Source organism: Elgaria multicarinata, chromosome 13 (genome assembly GCF_023053635.1).
Source record: "Elgaria multicarinata webbii isolate HBS135686 ecotype San Diego chromosome 13, rElgMul1.1.pri, whole genome shotgun sequence".
Lineage (NCBI taxonomy): Eukaryota > Metazoa > Chordata > Lepidosauria > Squamata > Anguidae > Elgaria > Elgaria multicarinata.
Window position 1 is genome coordinate 23,832,264 of NC_086183.1, and position 16,420 is coordinate 23,848,683.

At 45.1% G+C, this 16,420-nt stretch overlaps 1 protein-coding gene across 3 annotated transcripts in view; it reads right to left on the minus strand.

The window, feature by feature from the left end:
- Positions 1–16,420, minus strand: part of HAUS5 (HAUS augmin like complex subunit 5) — a 40,970-nt gene that overhangs the window by 13,327 nt on the left and 11,223 nt on the right. For 2 of the 3 annotated variants that reach the window (XM_063140257.1, XM_063140255.1), the window contains exons 1-7: positions 9,055–9,185; positions 6,534–6,596; positions 6,345–6,377; positions 4,178–4,202; positions 2,391–2,523; positions 435–594; positions 126–201 (exon numbers count right to left, since the gene is read on the minus strand). In XM_063140257.1, coding sequence (XP_062996327.1) covers positions 126–201; positions 435–594; positions 2,391–2,523; positions 4,178–4,202; positions 6,345–6,377; positions 6,534–6,596; positions 9,055–9,176 — 612 coding nt within the window. In that variant the 5' untranslated portion in view covers positions 9,177–9,185. Of the gene's footprint in view, positions 1–125; positions 202–434; positions 595–2,390; positions 2,524–4,177; positions 4,203–6,344; positions 6,378–6,533; positions 6,597–9,054; positions 9,186–16,420 lie in introns of those variants that run through there. The other variant, XM_063140256.1, reaches the window with a different exon arrangement.

Genomic DNA, 16,420 nt, shown 5'->3' on the forward strand with positions numbered 1-16,420 from the left:
GCTAACCCTGCGGGCCACAAGTTCTCCACCCTTGATTTAAGTACATCGCTCTAATCAGGGCTTGGATATACAACTGCCAGAAGCCATTCAGGGCTCTTCCCTGCTGGCAGCTAAACTGCTCTCACCAGAACCTCTGGCTCGAAGCTGGGGAATCCGGATTCTGGGGCCTTCCCACCAAACACCACCACCGTCTTGGCCTTCCTGCCGAGAGAACAACATCAGGACTTGGTTAGAAAAGAGTGGCACAAACCCTTCCCAGAGTCAGCCAGCTTGACTAGTCAATGCACGGCCTCAGGTGGGCCCAAGGGCTTTCTGGGATGGATGGTTGGCTGCGAGGGGACCGTCCTCAATCCAACTTGCTGCTCCTCCCCTCCATCCTGCAAACGCTCCACCCCACCCACCCAGTTCCTCCACAGGCTAGCAGAGGCCGGTACCTTTCCAGCTCCTCCAGCTGCTCCAGACGCCCCTGGATGGGCACTATCCTCTCACGTAATTGCTGGCGCTCTACCGCGACCCGGGTCGAGTAAGCCTTGAGCAACAAGGTGCGCTGCTTGATGTCGCGGATCTTCTCCTGGGCCGTCTCCAAGGCGACCTCTGACGGGGAAAAGAGAGCACCGTAAATCCGGCCGTGTGGGTATTCCACACACCTTCGTGAGTGCTGAGCAAGCGGCCGAGGCTGTATCGGATGCTAGCTTCTCTTTTGAACGGCCGAGGCTCCAGTCCCTTGGATTGTCAGAAAGAAGTTCACCTGGAGAAATTCCGGAAGCCAGTGGACGGAGTGTAGGGCTTCCGAGGGTCCAGAGATGGGGCAGCACTACACGGTAGAGTTGCTTAGACTTTCCCTCAGCAACGGCCCAGAGCCTAGGTGGGCAAGTTGTGGCCTTCTAGATGTTTTGGCCTACAACTCCCAACATAGCCAATAGTGAGAGATTATGGGAGTTGTAGGCCAAATCAACTGGAGGGCCACGACTTGCCTGCCCTTGGACTAGGGATACTGATTCCACCACCCGCCGCCCTGCCAAACCAAAACTCTTATGCCTTTAACAGTTGTCAAGACAGGAAGAAATTCACTCCGGTGACAAGCAGTGCTCAGCCACCAGTTGCTTTCTGGGGAATTTACAGCTAGGCCTCAGATCAGAGGGCACAATGGTCTTCTGAGGCAATTCGGCTCTTCTACCTACCTAAGGTGGGCTTCAGGCTTGGAGTGGGGTGGGGGCAAAGTGCCCTCGTGGTGAAAGTACAACGAACAGCCAGGCAGCTTAGTCCCACCATGCTGGGGATGTTGTGGTAAATAAAAAGGATAGCTCCAACCAAGCCACCGGGCTCTGGAGGCTCAGGATAGCAGGGCTGGCTCTTAGCTTTGAGAGGGGCAGATGTCGATTTAGCTGTGAACCATGCCGGGGGCCTCAACAGCTGTTCGAGGGTGCTGCAAGACCACACCAGGCCTATTCTAACAACAACCTCCTCAGGAACCTTCAGAAAGCAGCCCACTTCAACATCCAGAGAGCATGGTTATATTTGCTGGGGATTTGCTAATAATATAAGTCCAAATAAAGATTTGGACTTCATTCCCAAGACACTTTTGAAGGCTCCATGGTGGCTCCCTTCTTTAGACTACTACCCTATTGCTTCTATTCTAAGACACACTTTTTTCCCCATATAAACATCTCTAAAAATGGGGTGCGTCTTAGCATCACGGGTGTGTCTTAGGATTTTCTTTTTCTGTTGGCGGTACTGAAATTAGTGTGCATCTTACAATCGATGGCGTCTTACAATCGAAGAAATACGGTATTTCCTTCCTCCCCATCCTTTTAAGACTGGTTTTACAGGGCTTTATTTATTTATTACATTTATATCCTCCTTTTTTCCACCAAGGAACCCAAGGTGACATACATAATCCTCCTCCTCCTCTCCATTTTATCCTCACAACAACCCTGTGAGATGGGTTAGGCCCAGTCACCCAGTGGGTTTCCATGGCCGAGTGGGGACTAGAACCTGGACCTCCCGACTCCCAGTCCAACCCCTTAGCTGCTACACCACACACTTTGCCTCCTTGCATTACACAAAGGGCTCCACGCAGCAACTAGGGGAGAGGATGTTCTCGTAGAATCAGGAAGCCAGCCTCAAGGCTCCTTGGCCCTCACTCGCTGTGTTGCCCCATAGGGCTTCTCCCGCCCCCACTGTGGGTCAGTCGGGCCTCTTACGCATGTAAACGTGTTCACTCTTTAACCCATCCATTTGGTGCGCCTTTCTGCCGAGGAGTCCAAGATGGCTTACCATTTTAAAACATGAAAATGAAGGAATGTTAGGGGGGGAATCTCTCTCAGCCCGAAGGAAGGCCTGTTCAGGAGCTGACGGCCCCAGGCTTCCTGGCATCTTCCCCCACTCACCATCAGCCACAAGTTCCCGCTGTGCTGACTCGATCTGGAGGTTGACCTGCTGCAGCTCCCCCCGCAGGTGGGCAATGCCTCGGACCAGCTGCTTGCAGCGCTCCTTCTCGGATTCCGCGCCAATAGGCTTGCCCTGGGGAGGGGAGACACGACGGCAAATGTGGCAGGGCAGAACCCTTGCCTGGCAACGCTTCAGCCCACGGCCTGGATGGAAGGCGGCCTCTCTCCCCGCCCCCGGAAGCCCTACCTATTTCTTGAAGAACCCCAAGGCCAAGGAAACATCCCCATCACCCGGACGCCCCAAATGCATCTCTAAGACATGGAACGCCGGAAGTTTCCCTGGGCAGAGTCAGAGCAATGCACCATCAAACTCAGTCATCTGGTTACACCGATTGACAACAGTTCTCCAGAGGTGCAGGCCCCTAGAAGGCAGGTCCGTCCCAGACTGAGAATCACTGCTCTGGCCCAGGGGTGCCGAAGCCAACCGTTGGATTATTTTATCTATTTTATTTATTCATTACATTTTTATACTGCCCCAATAGCCGAAGCTCTCTGGGCGGTTCACAAAAATTAAAACCATAATAAAACAACCAACAGGTTAAAAACACAAATACAAAATACAGTATAAAAAGCACAACCAGGATAAAACCACAAAGCAGAATTGATATAAGATTAAAAGACAGAGTTAGAACAATAAAAATTAAATTTAAGTTAAAATTAATGTTAAAATACTGAGAGAATAAAAAGGTCTTCAGCTGGCGACGAAAAGAGTACAGCGTAGGCGCCAGGCGGACCTCTCTGGGGAGCTCATTCCACAGCCGGGGTGCCACAGCAGAGAAAGCCCTCCTCCTAGTAGCCACCTGCCTCACTTCCTTTGGCAGGGGCTCATGGAGAAGGACCCCTGTGGATGATCTTAAGGTCCGGGCAGGTACATAAGGGAGGAGGCGTTCCTTCAAATAACCTGGCCCCAAACCATTTAGGGCTTTGAATGTTAGTATCAGCACTTTGAATCGGGCCCGGACCTGGGCCAAGTCATGTTGTCTTTTACTCATTCAGGAATTTCTTGACTGTTGAACATGTCTTAAGTATAACTGCATCATTATTATTATTATTATTATTATTATTATTATTATTATTATTATTATTATTATTCTGACCTTTCCCCAATACTGGGACTTAGGGCAGCTTTACAAAATTAAAACATATATAATTAAAACATATAAATAGAAATATATGAAAGTTAAATATGTAACTAAAGTTGCTTTAATATTAAAACATTTAAGATACAACAATAATAATAATAATAATAATAATAATAATAATAATAAGTCCAACGCATAAACAAAGGTCCATGCTATTCGCCAAAGGCCTTTAGCAAGGCAGAAGGGAGGGAGGGAGGTAAGTCCCGGAGCCTTGAAGATCCCCAGATGCCCCCACTCGCTCGCCCCACCGCTTTCTCCCAACCAGGAGCATCAAACCTCAGTCTTCTAGGTCAAATGCAGCCTGCCCAGCAGTGGGGGGCAAGTTGCAGGCTGCCCCGGGGTTTCCCAGAATGCTCCACCCTTTCTCTCCAATCACTGACCATAGGGTAGTTTCCCAGTTTTCGTGCACTTCTCCCCCGTTCGGAAAGGCTGAAATGCCGCCCCTAAGGCTCAGTTCCTGGCAGTAGGAGCATCCGAATAAAATATGCTGGCATTTTGGATCCTGCAGTTTAGCATCTTGGGCCAGGTTTCCCCCCCACCCCTACCCCAGTTCCATGAAGGCACCCCGAACACATTCTGCCTTACCTCAGCCTCCTCCAATTGCCGATACCTACGCAGGAAAAGCTCGGGTTAAGGAAACAGGTTAACATTTTGCAGTTTAGCCCTTCCCAATCTGGTGCCCTGCAGATGGGGCCTAGAGTTTTCATCATGCTGGCTGGGGCTGATGGGACCTGAAGTCCAACAGCACTTGGTGGGCTACAGGATACCTACCCAAGACTTCGAAAGGTTAGAACACCTGAGGGAAAACTTTGCGTGGCAGTGGAATGACCTCAAAACAGGCCCCTGGTGAGGCACGACGCTCAGTTGGTGGCCTTGTTCCAGTCAGCCTAGCCTACCTCACAGGGTTGTTGGGAGGGGAGTTCCCTGCGTATACACAAGTTCTTTGGAAGAAACAAACTTCAAAGTGATCTTGATAGGCTGGAAAGCTGGGCTGAAAACAACAGAATGAAATTTAATAGGGATAAATGCCAAGTTCTACATTTAGGAAATAGAAACCAAATGCAGTTACAAGATGGGGGATACTTGGTTCAGCAATACTACAAACGAGAAGGATCTTGGAATTGTTGTAGATCGCGAGCTGAATGAGCCAACAGTATGATATGGCTGCAAGAAAGGCAAATGCTATTTTGGGCTGCATTAATAGAAGTATAGCTTCCAAATCACGTGAGGTACTGGTTCCTCTCTATTCGGCCCTGGTTAGGCCTCATCTAGAGTATTGCGTCCAGTTCTGGGCTCCACAATTCAAGAAGGAAGCAGACAAGGTGGAGCGTGTTCAGAGGAGGGCAACCAGGATGATCAGGGGTCTGGAAACAAAGCCCTATGAAGAGAGATTAAAAGAACTGGGCATGTTTAGTCCGGAGAAGAGAAGACTGAGGGGAGACATGAGAGCACTCTTCAAATACTTGAAAGGTTGTCACACAGAGGAGGGCCAGGATCTCTTCTCGAGCCTCCCAGAGTGCAGGACACGGAATAATGGGCTCAAGTTAAAGGAAGCCAGATTCCAGCTGGACATCAGGAAAAACTTCCTGACTGTTAGAGCAGTACGACAATGGAATCAGTTACCTAGGGAGGTGGTGGGCTCTCCCACACTAGAGGCCTTCAAGAGGGAGCTGGACAAGCATCTGTCAGGGATGCTTTAGGGTGGATTCCTGCATTGAGCAGGGGGTTAGACTCGATGGCCTTGTAGAGGCCAATAGACTCTGCTATTCTATGATTCTAAGGGCAGATTGCTGGTGCCAAAGTTCAAGTGGTGCCGCTTTCTCTCAGGTGGAGACGGAACAGTTTGGGACCGGGATATTTGAAGGCCCACTTCCTTTCATACAATCTTTTCCACTGCACTGAACATCAGCTATGCATCCCACACTTTCAGGAACCCAACCAGTTAAGTCACAAGATAGGGCCTTCTCTGACCACGGTCCCCAGGTTGTGGAACACCTGCCTAGAGAGGTCCAGTTGGTCCCTTCAGGCAAGCAGCTAATCCCCCCTCCTTTTTTAAAAAAAAACCTGCCAAGCTTTTATTGTGTGTTAAACATTGTGGCGCCAACATTGTTATCTTTTCGGCGCCAGGTCAAGACTTTTCTCTTCTCCCAGGCATTTTTAACAGCTTTTTAACAGCTTTTTAACAGTTTTTTAACAGCATTTAACAACGTTAAGTTTGTTTTTAATGGACCCCACAATTGTTGTTTTTAAATGGATACTGTTGTTTTTATACTGTTTTTTATGTGTGTGTGTGTGTGTGTGTGTGTGTGTGTTTTTAAAATGTATACTTTTAATGTTTACTATTTTTAAATGTTGTAAACCGCCCAGAGAGCTTCGGCTGTGGGGCGGTATATAAATGTAATTAAATAAATAAATAAATAAATAAAGTTCTACCTCCCCATTTTTATACTGAATTGTTTTATCCTGCTCTTGCTTTTACTGTATGAAACAGTTTCTGAAAATCTGAAGCTGTTTTTTTTTAAAAAAAACATTGTTTGATGTATTTTAGGATATTTTTGAGAGACTCTTGGGAGTTTATTTTATAAAAATATTGGGGAATCCATTTCTTAAGAAAATAAATAACGGTGAAGGAAGTTTCGCCACTGTTGCATGGGGTGGAGAAGGGGGATAGCTCTGAGCAGAAAGAGGTCTGGACTTTTTCCTAAGAAAATGCCACCCACCCACCAACCCCGCCCAGCTCCCAAAAGGATACCACAGCAGGTTTCCACGGATCTTCTTTACATTCCTACAACATAAACAAGAAAACGGTGAAATCGACAGTGTGACATGAGCTCTGAAAAAGCATTTCTTCCTTTCCCGGAAGAAGTGGAAGCCAGCACGAAGACCACGAGGAGGTCAACACAGGGCTTCTTCTCCCTGCTAGGACTCTTCAGCTTCTCACCTCTGGTGGCGAACATGGCGGATGACGTATTTCCAGATTTCGGCACACTGACCTGAGCACATCCTGGAGGAGAAGAAAGCAAAATCCCATTAGGCTTAGAAGGAGTTGCTTCTCAGGGCTGGAGGCACCGGGATTTGAAGGTTGAGAAACAGCAGAGGGTCAGATCACAGGAAATTAATGGGCTATCACCGCGTGATTGAGAAGAGTACTGCATAGGGTGACCATATGAAAAGGAGGACAGGGCTCCTGTATCTTTAACAGTTGCATAGAAAAGGGAATTTCAGCAGGTGTCCTTTGTATATGTGGGGAACCTGGGGAAATTTCTTCTTCATCACAACAGTTAAAGCTGCAGGTGCCCTGCCCGCTTTTAAATCTGGACACTTTAGTATAGCTCCTGCACCTTTAACTGCTGTGATGAAGAAGGGATTTCACCAGGTTCTCCATATATACAAATGATACCTGCTGAAATTCCCTTTTCTTTGCAATTGTTAAAGATACAGGAGCCCTGTCCTCCTTTTCATATGGTCACCCTAGTACTGCATCATGGGATTGTAACAGTTTTCACTGGGGCCTGGTCGGATTATTTTGATAGAATACCTCTTGATATCTCAATAAATAAAAACACAGACAATGTAACAATAAAGGTAAACTAATAATTACAATATAAAAATGTAAGTTACCAACCAGCATTATGACCCTACAACCAACTAATTCAACCATTGCTGTCGTAATTCAAAGCGAACCCGATTTTTTCCACTGTTCCGTTGGCCATAATAATGTAAAAGGTTTTTTTTTAATAAATAATGCCTTATTTATTTTAATAATGCCTTATTTAGAATTCTAGTCTTCTCTAAAGCATTCCAGTCTCCTCCCTATTTAATTTCCCAGTTTCACCCAGAGATATTGGGTAATTTCATTTAGCACTGCCAAACCCCATAGCATTATGTACTATTTTAGAGTGACCATATGAAAAGGAGGACAAGGCTCCTGTATCTTTAACAGTTGCATAGAAAAGGGAATTTCAGCAGGTGTCCTTTGTATATGCGAGGAACCTGGGGAAATTTCCTCTACATCACAACAGTTAAAGCTTCAGGAGCTATACTAGAGTGACCGGATTTAAAAGAAGGCAGGACAACTGCAGCTTTAACTGTTACAAATTACAAATGACACCTGCTGAAATTCCCTTTTCTATGCAACTGTTAAAGATACAGGAGCACTGTCCTCCTTTCCATATGGGCACCTTAACTATTTACTTAACTATTTGCTTCAATTTTCAAAACTTAAACCAACAATAAATGCAAGTATTACCGTTGCATGGAATAAGACAAGCTCCTTCTTTGCTGGGTCTTATCCCTTCGCCAAGATGACTACGGTGACATATGCTTTATTGTTTTAAAAAGTTGTACACCACCTTATTTGTTCTTGAACAAATAAGGCAGCATATAAATGTTAATAAATGCACATACAGGGATATGAAAAGGCCTTTTTAGTCCATCCACTGGCCCCTTTAGCACAGTGCTAACACTCAACCACAAAAATTCACTTAGAAATGTAAAATAGACGCAATATATTAGAGACATAAGTGATATATACAACATATATTTTCAACCACAGCCTTCTATCTACTTCACCCTTTAGCACAGTACCATCTGTTTCGACTGGCAAGTTCTCAACTTTCCTCTCGCTTGCTACCAGACCCTTTGAACTGGACCTGACAGGATCCGAACTTGGGACCTTGTGCGGACAAAGCTTGAAGACCTTTTTATTCACTCAGTATTTTAACACTTAATTTTAACTTAAATTTAAATTTTACTGCTTTAACTCTGTATTTTAATTTTATATCAACTTTGCTGTGTGGTTTTATCCTGGTTGCGCTTTTTATACTGTATTTCGTAATTCTGTTTTTAACCTGTTGGGTGTTTTATTGTGGTTTTAATTTTTGTGAACCGCCCAGAGAGCTTCGGCTATTGGGCGGTATAAAAATGTAATAAATAAATAAATAAAATACTGTTATACTGTTAGTTTTACCCTACCCTGTGCCTGCTTACCCTACCCTGTGCCTGTTTGCATTCTCTTCCCCTCCTTATTGTTTTACTATGATTTTATTAGATTGTAAGCCTATGCAGCAGGGCCTTGCTATTTACTGTTTTACTCTGTACAGCACCATGTACATTGATGGTGCTATATAAATAAATAAATAAATAAATAATAATAATAATCCGCAGCTGAGCTAAGGCTGGCTGTAGTTGAGGAAGGGAGCCGCCCAGTCCCCTGCAAAGGCACTGAGAAGTGAAGCCCGCCGAAGAACGCTGCTTCCCAAGCGTATACAGGGCGGGGGTTGAAAACACTCTGCGAACGCTCAGAGGCACTCTCGTCGTTACTTCCACACCACACGCTGCTGGGGTTGAAAACAGGTCCCGGGGCCGGAATGGGGGCTCGTTGGGGGTTGCAGAACTGGAATGGGGGCGCAAGGGGGGAGCTCTGGGGGCGCAGAGCCGGGGAGGGGCCGCTTCTGACCCACCGTCGGGCGGCGCTCTCGGAAGGGATCCTGTCAAGCGGGACCTTCATCTCCTCCGCCGCCCAGCGCCGGAGCTCCTGCGCCAGCGACATCCCGCTCCCAGCCCCGGCTGAAGCCGACGCCATCAAACTCGAACGCGGGCGCCTTTCTGACCGGGCCCCTCCTACCCACTCTGGGCCCGCCTTTGCGCACGGTACGTCGGGAGATGTGGTTCCGGGACGCGGAGCTTGCTGGGAGATGTGGTTCGAAGCGGCCGGTTTATATATATATCCTGCCGGGATTTGTAGTTTCGGTTTGGCAGGGAAGGAACTTCAGCTCGTCTACCAGTGGAGGCTGGTGGCTCCGATTTCAATGGGGCTGTGAATCCATTCTGGGTTTCAGTCAGAAACTCCAAAGGAGCTATCCACGGTGCCGAACCCTTTAGGTCCAGCTCCTTTAGTGCTCTGGCTAATTCTGACTGAAACTCAGAGTGGATTCACAGCCACACCACAACTGGAGTTGTCTACATTTAACCACACTTTTCCAACCAAGGATCCTAAGTTGTCGTTGGACTAAAACTCTCCTCACCCTTAGCCATCAAATCACCATGAATTGACAGTTTAGATCTTATTTCTATAAGTTGAGACTTCAAATTTATGTATTTATTTTATATATTTATTACATTTCTATACCGCCCAATAGCCGGAGCTCTCTGGGCGGTTCACAAAAAATAAAACCATTCAGAGTATAAAACAACAGTATAAAAATTGTGAACCGCCCAGAGAGCTCTGGCTATTGGGCGGTATAGAAATGTAATAAATAAATAAAACCACAATATAAAATACAATATAAAAGCTCAATCAGATAAAAAGAGCAGCAATGCAAAATTACGAATTTAAAACACCAAGTTAAAATTTATTTGTAGACTGTTAAAATGCTGGGAGAATAAAAAGGTCTTCAAATGATTGGGATGGAGAGAACTGCATCGTTCTTGGAATTCGTTAAAGAAAAATAAGATCTCAAAGTTGCACCAAATCTCTCTCTCTCTCTCTCTCTCTCTCTCTCTCTCTCTCTCTCTCTTATAATACTAGAACCCAAATGGGGTCATCCTATGATGCTGATTGGTGAGAGAGATTCAGGACAGATCAAAGGAAGGACTTCTTCACATAAGGCATGGTTAAACTATGGAAGTAGTGTAGTGATGGCCACCAATTTGGATGGCTTTAAGTGGTGGTTGGATAAATTCCCGGAGGAGAAAGCTATTAATTAGTACTAGTCCTGGTGGTTCTATGCTACCTCCAGTATCAGAAGCCATATGCCTATGTACACCAGTTGCTGGGGGACATGGGCGGGAGGGTGCTGCTCTCTTCATGTCCTGCTTGTGGGTTTCCTGTGGGCAGCTAGTTGGCCACAGTGCGAACAGAATCCTGGAATGGAACTGGTAAAAAACTGTATGATTAGATTTGTTGAAGATACAGGAAACTGTATGTAGGGAGAGGGAGAGAGAGCTTTATCACACCAGCGTTATACTGTGCAATCACTGCAAATCGCATGCAAAGGACTCAGAAGTTTTCCACCTTATAATGTGCTTTGATTGTGAAGTACTCCCATGCATCCTGCCTTAATAGTGCAATAAAGCAAAAAAGATTCGCCATATTTAGCCCCAACTTTTTTAGTGTAGAGCCTCGTGTGGCGCAGAGCGGTAAAGCAGCAGTTTCTGCAGCTGAAACTCTCCCCACGGCCTGAGTTCAATCCCAGTGGAAGCTGGTTTCAGGCAGTCGGCTCAGCTCGACTAACCCTTCCATCCTCCCGAGGTTGGTAAAATGAGTACCCAGTTAGCTGGGGGAAAGGGAATACCAGCCGGGGAAGGCAACGGCAAACCACCCCGCCATAAGGCCTGCCAAGAGTCGGCGAAAGCTAGCGTCCCTCCAAGAGTTAGTAATGACTCAGTGCTTGCACGAGAGGTTGCTTTCCCTTCCTTCCTTTTGAGCGTATCTTCCGAGCCGCTGCTGGGGTGCAGGAGCAGGATTTTAAAGAAATGCTTACATCTACGTAAGCTTTAAAGATAAAGACACCAAAATTGGCACAGTAATAGATATTAGGGAGAGCCTTAAGCATACCAAATTTGAATTGAATTGGATCATCCGTTGATTTGTAATGATTTTTTTTACATTTCCCCCCTTAAACTCACTTCCTGGTATGCAAAGGATCGCTGTCGCCCGGTAGCAAAAACAACAACAACCGCGAAAGCTTAGCGCTACGGGGATAATCCGAGGGCAGCAGGCACATGGGATGAAGCTTTGTGTGTGTGTATTTCAAAAACAGAAAGAAAAATAAATTTCCTGTTCTGATGGAAGTTGTGTCTTTCTATCCTCAAATGGGGCTGGTGATAGCCAGAGCACCACACCATAGTTGAGAAACTAAAGCGTTGATGCTCTGCCATTGTGCAGTGGGGTACCTTGGAGCCTCCCAAGTTGTTTCAGTTTCAGACTTTGGTTACTTTGGCCCTTTCTACACCTGCTTTTGCGCTCGGCATTCACAGGAGTGCTGTTGCGGGGGCACGTGTGTCCTGTTAGGTTCCGCATGTTTATCGGTAGAAGTCAGCGGAGCTGGGCAGATGGGTACAGGGCACAGGATTTTTTTTAATGACTCCTGAGGGACTTGCACCATGCAGATACACCGCAACACATAGGGGGAGAGGAACTGTGGTGAATATGCTGTCCTGTGCAAAGATATGTTGTTGTTGTTTAAAAAACCTCAGTGGTGAAACATGCCGATGATGAAAGAGGCAGTGGGCTTAGGGTGACCATATGAAAAGGAGGACAGGGCTCCTGTATCTTTAACAGTTGCATAGAAAAGGAAATATCAGCAGGCGTCATTTGTATATATGGGGAACCTGGTGAAATTCCCACTAGAGTGACCAGATTTAAAAGAGGGCAGGGCACCTGCAGCTTTAACTGGTGTGATGAAGAGCGGTAAAGCAGCAGTTTATGCAGCTGAAACTCTCCCCACGGGCCTGAGTTCGATCCCAGCGGAAGCTGGTTTCAGGCAGCCGGCGCGGGTCGACTCAGCCTTCCATCCTCCCGAGGTCAGTAAAATGAGTACCCAGTTAGCTGGGGGAAAGGTAATAACGGCCAGGGAAGCCAACGGCAAACCACCCCGCTATAAGGCCTGCCAAGAAAATGTCAGCAAAAGTTGGCGTCCCTCCAAGAGTCAGTAATGACTCAGTGCTTGCACGAGAGGTTCCTTTCCTTCCTTCCCCATATATACAAATGACACCTCCTCAAATTTCCTTTTCAATACAACTGTTACAGACACAGGAGCCCTGTCCTCCTTTTCATATGGTCACCCTAAGTGGGCTGCATTTTCATACACTACCACCACCAGCAGCAGTACCTAGCCCCAGGAGCAGGGGGGAAAAAGGTGTAAGCTTTTTTGGAAGGTGATCATTAACCCTATCACCTCTGCTATTTTTAAAATGTTCAACCTGATTTCACCTTATAGCTTCTTTGCACCCGACAGCGACGATGTGATTCTCAAGACGCTAATTAAAGGGGCCGTGACACTGTGTGGATTTGTAAAAGACTGTTTATTTCTTTCAGAATACAAAGTCAGATGGGTTAAAGTCATTAAACACTCGCTGTGTTGTGGGACCAAAGATGCACAAAAGCCCAGCATTTCCTTAGATTAATGTTGCCACCTTGATAGGTAGGCTCGTCTTTAGTCTAGCTTTGTTTGCTTGGCTGGACTCCCTGTAGAGATTTTTTTTTTAAATCTGCCTGACACACACACAAGAATAGCCACCATCACCACGCTCCTGCTCTCTTACACACACACACACACACACACACACACACACACACACACACACAAAGGAAGGTAAGATGTTAGAGAGAAAAGTGTGGTTTTTCAACATTGAATGTATCTATCTGATCCCTATTTACAATCAAACTAAAATAGCTCATTTAGGGCACAACTCTTTGCATGTTAAGATAGAAAAAAGTCCTATGATTCCCAGGAGTTGTAGGACTTTTTTTCCCTGGATAAACATGCATAGGATTATATGCCCTTAGGAAACTCTGACAAATGACTGACATATAAATAAATTGTGACCTGAATGGACACCTCCCTTTGTTTTCCTCGGCTTTGTTTGACAGCAAAGAGAGAAACCCCACACAATGTGTGCATGTTGCTTAGACTGACTGCACCAGAGCTGAAACGTTTTTTGTAACATACATTTGAAATGAGGGAAAGCTTACAAATGCAAAAGCTGAGAATTAAACTGGACTTATATAGAAAATGTATTCAATTTGATCCAGCTCAAACAGTGGCAGGATGGGGGTGGGGTTTACAACATGTATGAGTCAGGAGTGAGGTTACATGTTTATTTGCTCCCTCACATTAAAAAAAAATGCACGTGAAAAGCAAGCACATCAGGCTAAAACTCTCTTTTCTCACATGCTACCTTTCTATATGCAGGATTTTATTACATGGGGGCATTCAAATACATGATCCCACCCCAACCCCACACAGACTGAACTGTTATGATTCAGTGAGGGCTGTATTATGTACTTTTTCTTAAATCTTAGAATATTGGTGTGCTTCTAAAATCACATTCTCCAGTGCAATCCTATAAATGTCAACTCAAAAGTCAGCCCCATTGAGCTCAGTGGGACTTACTCCCAGAAAAGTGGCCATAGGACTGCAACCTCAGTATCATTACCTTCTCTCTTTCCCCCAAGATGAATGAAGGCTCAAAAGTATGCAATAAGTATGCTTGGGCGGTGGGGGGAATTTGGTGATTCACTGTCGAGGGATTTAATATTTTATTTTCCAAAGTGAATTTTGTTGTTGTTTAATCTCAGTTTTTGTTCTCAAAATGTAGACACTGACACACAAGTTCTCTAAAAGCTGATACACTCACTGCACTTTTGCCTTTGTTAAGCAGGTTTGGCAGGTTGTACTGTTTCTAAAACCTGTTTGACCAGAAGCAACAGACCAATTTCAGCTGTCTTAAAATCTATTGCTTATCTGCAGACACACACATCCCTAAGTTGTTTTTTGCTGGCCTATTTGTACCCTACAACCTGATTGTAAGATACTTGTAGTGTTGTTTTTACCTCACTCTTTGATCTTCTGTACATGAGCAATTTATTGCATGTTCATTGTTGGCCACTCATGGAACTTTTTGGGTCCATTACATTATGCCATCAAACTCTAGGATATCTCCCATGCTTTCCCCCAGTATTCTCACTTTTTTAAAAAACTGGAGATAATGTAGTATTTAAAAAAATCATGGGATCAATTCTGTCACTAGATGGCGCTGTTTCATTGAATTTCTTGGAGCATTGCCCAGAAGGGAAGTTTTCGATTACAAATCACGTGGTCACCATTGATTGCTGTCTAAAGAATCCCATATTGAACATGGAAAGGCCCAAGGAAAAAAGCCTGGTAAGGAAGCGGGTTTTTTCATTAATATAGAGACACCCTCTGTCATGTTGTTCTAGCTCAGCCCTGGGTACCACTTGATTTGTGCATTTCTTGCAATCCAAAGCACACAATTTCTAGGGAGTAACTCCAATTACATTCAATAGAACTAACTTCTGACTAAACATACTTATGCACATATTTTGAATGGATTGTTAGATTCCAGAACTAACTTTTGACTAAACATACTTATATTTTCATTCGGTTATTAGATTCCAGCCTTCTGTTCTCCCACCGCCCCACTTCTAATACAAAGCATGTTTTTTTAAAAATAAAAATAAAAATAAAAATGAAAATGTACCTTTGCAATAAATAGATCATATCATAATTTTTCCTTGGAATGTTAGAGATTAATGTTGTTAGGTGATCGAGTCCTGGTAGGAGGAATTTTAGTTTGGTTATAAAGCCTGGAGAAAATTGTTTCTTTCTTTTGTGTATATCTGGCTAACGTCTGCTTTACTTTTTAAAAAAAAGTTGCACAAGAAATACTAAATTACAAATATTGGATAGTCCCAACTGGGAATCACAGCTCCTCTTCACAGACACCTTGTCCTTGGTGGACATACACATCATTGGGTGAGTGTTGGGAGGAGGAATCACCCCTAGCTGTGTTTCATGAATTTCCAACTTAGAGACAGCTTTTTTTCTTTCCTTTTTCTTTCCTGATTTGACAGTTACTAGATCAGCAAAATACAATATTTTTCTGTACAGTACAAACACAGGATACATGTGTGCAGGAAATGGGAAAAATGGGAAAGGGCCTTGATGTTAAAGTATCCAGGAAAAGAGGGCCCTGATTCTGTAGGCATTTCTCTGTAGGACCTGCAGCAACTTTTCCCGACGTGGAAAAAGAAAAACATTATGTGAAAAGAGTCAGATGCCTGATTTCCTAGGCCAGGGGCGAGGAAGCATTTCACCTATCATGAGGCTAGCTTGCAAATCATGAGTTGTCTTGAAAAAAGAAAAGATGAGGGGGGGGGAATATAATATTTCTAGATTCTTTTTATTCATTTTCCGGCTTAGGAAAGGCTCCATTTCTGCTAAAGCCGCAGTATGGTAACACATTTACTAGGACCAACTAAAATGTTGCACAGTTGCGAGCGAGCTTTTAAGTTCTCCAGAAGACAAAGAGCTCTGGGGAACTCAAAAGCTTGCTCATGACTTGTTGACATGGTCCTAATAAAAGTATTCCCATACTGTGGCTTTTGGATTGTTTTGGTTTCTAATGAAGTAACACAGCTACTTGCGGTTTTCGTTGGTCCTTAAACCCCAAAGGAAATTTACTAAGTAGCGGTTAAGGTACTCAACATAAGACATATGTCTGCAGAAGGTCATGACATACATACAGCTGCTATTGTTGATGGGTAGGAAGAATCCAAGAGTCTTCGTCTCTTCCAGTGCAATCAAAGGTAGCTGGGTTGTTGGTTCGGGTGAACACAGCCAAGATCAGTGTCCTGTTTTGCTGAGGCTGAACAGGTCAAGGGAAGGCCAACAAGGCTGCAACTCACAGGCTGCACATCAAATGCCACAAGACCAAACGGAAAGTTGGCAGCAGAACTGAGCAGATGCTGTTGCCCTGTGTCCTGCTCCAGCGCATCATTTCAGCAGAAGGTATGACGTTTTCACGAGTGACGCTCACAAGCACCTGGAATGCTTGCTTGTGAATGTCATTGGTGGAGTATGGAAGGCGGGAGAGACCCTTGTACAAAATGGAGCATACATTCTAGGCCAGCAGAGTTGAACCTTAAGCCCGTGGGCCAAATCCAGATGACTTGGGCTCCCAATCCAGCCTTCCGGGCTTCCGCATATGGCCACGCTCCATCGCCTGTCCTGACCTGACTGCTGATCGTTGGGTGGTTTTCTGGTGTTTCTGCATTTTTTTCCCCAATTCTAAAAGGTTGAA